General features: G+C 42.7%; 1 protein-coding gene across 2 annotated transcripts; it reads left to right on the top strand.

Annotated features, from left to right (window-relative positions):
* Nucleotides 1-1,255: 1,255 nt before the first annotated feature.
* LOC106812720 (H2.0-like homeobox protein) lies at nucleotides 1,256-5,449 on the top strand. Of its 2 annotated transcripts, none has more exons than XM_014816674.1 (4): nucleotides 1,256-2,293; nucleotides 2,635-2,886; nucleotides 4,433-4,617; nucleotides 5,181-5,449. In XM_014816674.1, the coding sequence occupies exons 1-4, from the start codon at nucleotides 1,966-1,968 to the stop codon at nucleotides 5,391-5,393; spliced, it is 978 nt and encodes a 325-aa protein (XP_014672160.1). In that variant the 5' UTR covers nucleotides 1,256-1,965; the 3' UTR covers nucleotides 5,394-5,449. The 2 variants fall into 2 exon arrangements, with proteins under 2 accessions (XP_014672160.1, XP_014672159.1); XM_014816673.1 differs by having other exon boundaries at nucleotides 2,629-2,886.
* Nucleotides 5,450-6,765: the final 1,316 nt, after the last annotated feature.

The following is a 6,765-nucleotide window of genomic DNA, read 5'->3' as shown; positions in this document are numbered from 1 at the left end:
GCGGACGCTCTGTACTGGTGGACAACCGAACAGGAGTTATTAAACGAGAATAACAGAACAGCGGTGAGTCAACGAATACTACAGAACAACACTTGTTCAGTGGGAGCAACAAAACAGCAATTGTTTGGCGAGAACAGCAGAAGAACATTTGTTCAGCGAGAACAACAGTAAAAACTGGTTCAGCGAGAACAGCAGTGATTGTAACTTCATAGCTGCGTTTGTTCCTTATCGTCGGAGCGAACGCTCAAACGACTATATTTCCCAATATTTTATCGCAAGATCACAAACAACTCACTCGAGGTCACACATGCACACGCAAGATCACGCAAGGTCACATAAAGCAAGCTATCGATCACACGAAATCTCTCAATATCACGAAAGATCACGTCGTTTCTAATGGTCGTTTCCGTAATAAATAATAATATCCGCAATAACACTCGACTGCGGTAAATGGGGTAATTATAATGTAGTTTGTATTAGATTTCCTAGAGACGAATACACACGATACGCTTCCTTTCATACGATATCCTTCTAAAAGATCCATCTCATGAATCGATGAAATACGATACGAAACAGAACAATCTTAAAGCGACTGCAGACGCGTTCGCGCAGCACCTATGGATGGTGTGCAACAGTGTAAGTCGTTCATAGGCAGCAGGCCTGAATATATAAGCATCGAACAGAGGTCAATTATAAATATTTAAAGAGTTTCAGCGCATACGCGACAAACACTTTATTAATGCTAAATCACTACAGATTCAAAGAGCAATCTTTACTCGAAACATTTGCCAGATTGTTTTCTAGAATTGTCAGCATGTAGTCAGATCCCGTTTCAAACACAAAAATGGCCGACCGGTCACCATGGCTACACCACTCGACGTAATTGCACAATTACACAACAAAACCAATCTCCCTTCTAATGCGTTCTAGACGTCCACGAGGCATCTATACCTTGCGCGCATACTGCAAATTACTGCAGTCTAGTACCAAATTTTAAGCAAATTTTTTAAAAGAAGTTTTTTTTCTAGAGACGAAGTAGTGCAATTGCGATTAACAATTTGCGAGTAACAAAGGCTATGTTACATGCCACTTATAACGTATCGTGTGACCATGTGCGTATATGTATCCATTCGCGCTAACCTGTTGCGCACTCCGACCGCGAGTCAGTTGCGCATGCGCGCTGCGAAGCGCGAAGCAGCCGAGTTGGCACCCTAGTAATCTGACACACGGAAACAAGTGAACTAGAATTGCTGCGTACGGGAGAACGTGTAGGATGTCCGCGTGTGTGTGTGTGGGGGTGTATGCGTGCGTACGTCAGATGTGACGTCAGGTGATAACTTCTACGTGGCGCAAAGTATATTATAATCCAGCAAAAACGAACGCATCGGCGCTGGAAGAAACATTTGTGGATGTCATCGAATGCGGACGCTCTGTACTGGTGGACAACCGAACAGGAGTTATTAAACGAGAATAACAGAACAGCGGTGGATCAACGAATACTACAGAACAACACTTGTTCAGTGGGAGCAACAAAACAGGAATTGTTCGGCGAGAACAGCAGAAGAACATTTGTTCAGCGGGAACAACAGTAAAAACTGGTTCAGCGAGAACAGCAGTGATTGTAACTTCATAGCTGCGTTTGTTCCTTATCGTCGGAGCGAACGCTCGAACGACTATATTTCCCAATATTTTATCGCAAGATCACAAACAACTCACTCGAGATCACACATGCACACGCAAGATCACGCAAGGTCACGTAAAGCAAGCTATCGATCACACGAAATCTCTCAAGATCACGAAAGATCACGCAAGATCAAGCAAGATTACTCAAAACAATCACCATCGCGCAAGACCACTCATTCGGCCATCTTTGCTTCACCGTCGGCCGTCTTAGAAATCTTCTGGATAAAGATCATTCGCAAAGGAACGCTGGCGCATTGAGAGTCAGCGAGCGGCCAACCTGTGATGTATGTTAACGGCGTGTATCTCTACTCGCCCTCCTCCTCCGTCCAGCATTCGAGTTACGCTCCCTACATCCTCCCCTGGCTTCCCCAGCCCCGAGGCACGGACGCCATGTCCAAACTACGATCATCCGTGAGTCCCGTGGCGGCGCTCTCGCGAGAGGTAACGCACAGATGCCAACCTGCCGAAAGCACGCGCGCCACACAACCGTCCCCGGTGCTACCGGAATGCCGGACTCCCGCCCAGCTAACCGGATCGAGTCCGGTCGGCTCTTCGGAACTGAAATTCGGGATCAATCGGATATTGTCGGACGATATACGACCGAAGAAAGGTAATGTGGTTGATGGAAAAGGAACTTATTTCTCGTCCCGGCGACGCGGGAGAGTGGGTGACCGATGACTGGGTTCACTCCCGCGGACGTTCGTGCGTATCATTCCGTGATATTCATTAATAACTGACGAGAAGAATTAAATGTTTAAATGTTATCGATAAAATCGTGACGTTAAAATAATGACATGTAATGATTTTAGTGGCATTAGTGGTCAACAAGAAACACGTCACCTAAATATAATATATCCTTAACGCAATAAAATAATTCTGTGCATGTGCGATATGATATATTGTAGTCGTGTGTAATAAATGAATTTGTATATTATTTATTTTAAGTTCTAGCTCCGTTGTCCGGTTTGTCCACTCACTCGGACACCGTCCACGGCAAGTACGTGCATCGCCCGTGGCCCGTACTGCAGCCACCGTGCGCTGACATACGGTACGGACACGCGACTGACCACCGAGTGGACATCGCCGGCTATTCTAACCTGCTGGGTCACGGAACCACAGCGGCGGCAGCGGCGGCGGCAAATGCGCTCAACTACTCGTTTCACGTGCTTGGACAGTTGGGTTCAAGCAGAGAATCTTACCAGGGTGAGATTCTATAGTCGCTTGTGCAACGAATATAGAGATCTTGAAATAATGTCACCGTATTTTTTGTTTTTGCAATATAAAATAATTTCGAGATGAATTCGAAGTATTCACGCGCGCGCGGTAAAATAATTTCGAGATGAATTCGAAGTATTCACGCGCGCGCGCGTATTTACGCGCGGTGTTCGTATTAGGTTTTCTATCGTTTTAAATTGATGTCGTGATTGATTGATGACTTTATACTGGTTATAGTTATAAGAATACTGCATAAAGTTAAAGTAATAGTTATAAGAATACTATACATAAAGTTAAAGTAATAGTTATAAGAATATATATATACTTATTGGCCATACATACTCGCGTAGCGCGCACAGCCTCGTGGCTTGTACACAACGCCGGTAATGATGCAGGACTATGATAGTGTCTATTGTCAAGGTTTGGATCGCCCATAAATACCCCGCTCACACTATATGTTGAATCGGTTTGGGTAATTTCATGCATTTGTTTATATGACTCACCGAATCGAGGAACTTGTCGCAGCATCTCATCCAATAGTAGCGTTACTTCCGGCATACAGCCTTGGTTTGTTTAGTGCATGGCAAATCTGTTTTTCCCGCTTGAACTCGAGTCGAATATCTCGTAGCAGAGTATGCGGGGGGAATCAGTGACTCGGGTGACACCTTTCTACGATCACGACATCATTTAGTGTATTTCGTAGATTTATTTTGCTCTCGTGGACGATATTTTGCGTTGACAGTACTCACACTTGTAACTCAGATGTTTCCTACGTCACGCTCCTCGACGGTCATAGCAGGTTGTTGATGATTGACATCCGGTAGTCTAGTAATGATAGCTGATCTGGTAGTAAGTTGATGATGTCCACGGAGATTCGTTTTATTCTTATCTTCAATCGTTCTCCTGTTTCCCTCAATGTTCTCTGGTCGTCTTCTTCGTCAAGTTTCACGTTGATGTCTTATGAGTGTTGATCACTCACTCCCGTGATGTTAGATAAGCACGCATAATAAACGTCACCTGCGCGTTCTCGTGCACGGTTCAGCCATGTCGATACTCGTAATAACTATATACAGTTTCCGTGTGAGTGACAGAGTGTAGACACTACGGCGTATCCAGTAATAAAAACACAATACAGATCACAACACAACACAACACAATACAGATACAGATCAGCCACAGCATCGTTACATCGAATCATCGGCGTTTTATTATTTGTGTTGTCATCGGTGTAACGTAGTTTCGTTAGCAGAGCGTTAATATCAGCGTCGGCGTTACGCACGAGTGCACCTGCACGTGGTAGCATGACCTTGAAGCTGAGTTTTAGTTCAGTCAACCTGCTCCTAGCTCCAACCAATCAGAGGGCGCGACGACCACCTCTAGCGTTTTATTTATAATATTATAATATTGTTTTATTATATAAATCGATAAATTCTAATTATCGATAAATTTCATACACACGTATTATTCAAGCTATGACGTTCAGAATATAAACAAAAGTATAACGCTCTACCCATTTCGTTACTGTTACGCGCAGATCCTTATTCGAAAATAGACTATGACACCCAACAGCCAACCACGAAGAGGAAGAGATCGTGGACTAGAGCCGTCTTCTCCAACTTGCAGAGGAAAGGTCTGGAGAAACGCTTCTCCGTGCAGAAGTACGTGACAAAGCCGGACAGACGACAATTGGCTGGACTGCTGGGTCTAACAGACGCTCAAGTAGGTCTCACGAAGACAATCATCGCATTTTACTGTTTGCCGAAACGAGTTTACGTGTATTTTCTTGGCTCACCCGTGTCGCTTGAGATCCTTCGGTCTCTGAGACTCTTAAATGCATTAAAATAATGTTGAACGGTTTAGATTAAATTCGAACTATGATTGGTTTTATTATTTGCCAATGGTTTATGCGTAATCACGTAATTCCTTCACTCACCACTGTGTCTAGAAATAAGGATTCTCCTATTAATGAATTAAAATCATGGTGACCGATTTACATTAAATTAATCCATGATCTCATTTACTTTCTAGTAGTTTAAAACGTTCCTCGTCACTCAGAGATGGCGTTCAGGAGAACTAAATCTACTGAAATTAGAAAATAAATGCATTTCTACTAATTTAAAAGCACAACTCACAATGTAGAGATATATCGTAAGAGAATAAAATTATTTAAATTAAAAAAACTACACACATTGCATGTCAGCTGCACGTGGGCTGGAGACTGCTTAGTTGTCCCTCACAGAAACCCATGTTCACCGTACACCTCTCCTGCCTTTACGCGCCAGGTAAAAGTCTGGTTTCAAAATCGCCGAATGAAGTGGCGCCACTCGAAGGAGGCCATGCAGATCGACGAAGAGAAAGCGAAAGCAGACGCAAAGCCCAACGGCGCCAAGTGCAAGTTAACGGCGAAGAACACGAAGGAGAAGTCAGCGACCGGCGACGATGACGATGCTAACGTCACTGCGGTCAGGAAGACGACCAAAGTATCACCAGCGTAAGCTCACGTCCCCGCTACTTTATATCAGTAATATGTACCATATTATTGTATGCGACGTAATAATGCATATATATATATATATATATATATATATATATATATATATATATATATATAAACACATACTATTTCAAAAACGTTCGTTGCAGTATTGTCGTAAGAATACCACCCTGACTGCGTATTTTTGTAATAATAGGGTTAGTAGTGTAATCTTTTTAACGTTTCTGCGTTATACGCAGCTACTGTACAGATATTTTAGAACGTGCTGTAAATCATGCAATAACTCGTTGTTTTAAAATTATGACATTATTTTTTGCACCTATTTTGAATTGTGACATAAATTCTGTATATCACATAAGTAGTAATATTATATTAAAGTAGAACGACGAACAAGTATTATGATATATTATATTATTAGAACATATAAGTAGAACGACGCAAATAATATATAGTATAATAATATAAAACAATAAATGAACCATACGGTTGTACAAATTATATTCATCTATGATGTAGTGATGTAAACAAAACGAAACTCTTGTACGTTATTTGTGCGCGCGTGTGTGCGAGCGTGGATGCGTGCGTGCGTGCGTGCGTGTGTGCGTGCGTGGGTGCGCACATCCGTATATGTGTGTATATATGTGTATTAGTCAATTAAGCTTTGTTATTTGCAATTATCGTGTTTAGAAAAAGTCCACAATTCCAAAACAAATTCCACAAAACTTATATTAGCGCTTGATATTTCACGAGATGCGCATGCGCGCGAAAGAATAAAAACCAAAAAAGTGAATGCGACCCAGTTTAACAGCATCCCGTAGAAACGTTGAGAATTCGTCTCGGAGAAACGCATGCTCCCTCCTGCTAATCTCTGCATCCAGTTACTAAATGATAATAACTCTTAAAGGTCGCCATGTACACTATCATGTCACATAAATCCCGGGAATTTTAAAATGTTTGCATCCCGCGTGTTTTTGTAGTAAGCTGGGTTTTCACGTAATTCAACACGCCTCGGTGAAAGCAGACAGCTCGGGTGATATAATGAGATGTTTAGCATTAATAGAATCGTCTCAGGAACGATTGCACGGCTAGAGAGTGAGTGAGACAGGAGAGGGAGAAAAACAGGAGAGGGAGAGAAAGAGTAAGAAAGGAGAGGAAGACAAAAGAGAGGGGTACGAAGAGAGTGAGCGAGCAAGCAAAAGAGGTAGACAGATGGAGAGAGAGACTGGGGTATGGATAAAAAGAGTGGGAGTGAAAAATCAGAGGGAGGGGGAGACAAAGAGAACAAGAGAGAGGAGAGAGAGATAGAGAGAGAGAGAAAGGAGAAGACACGCGCAATCAAGAGAGAGAGAGAGAGAGAGAGAGAGAGAGAGAGA

Source organism: Priapulus caudatus, unplaced genomic scaffold (genome assembly GCF_000485595.1).
Source record: "Priapulus caudatus unplaced genomic scaffold, Priapulus_caudatus-5.0.1 Scaffold678, whole genome shotgun sequence".
In the NCBI taxonomy this organism is placed as follows: Eukaryota; Metazoa; Priapulida; class Priapulimorpha; order Priapulimorphida; family Priapulidae; genus Priapulus; species Priapulus caudatus.
Note: the sequence above shows the minus strand (reverse complement) of the source record. Positions and strands in the feature narration are given on the sequence as shown.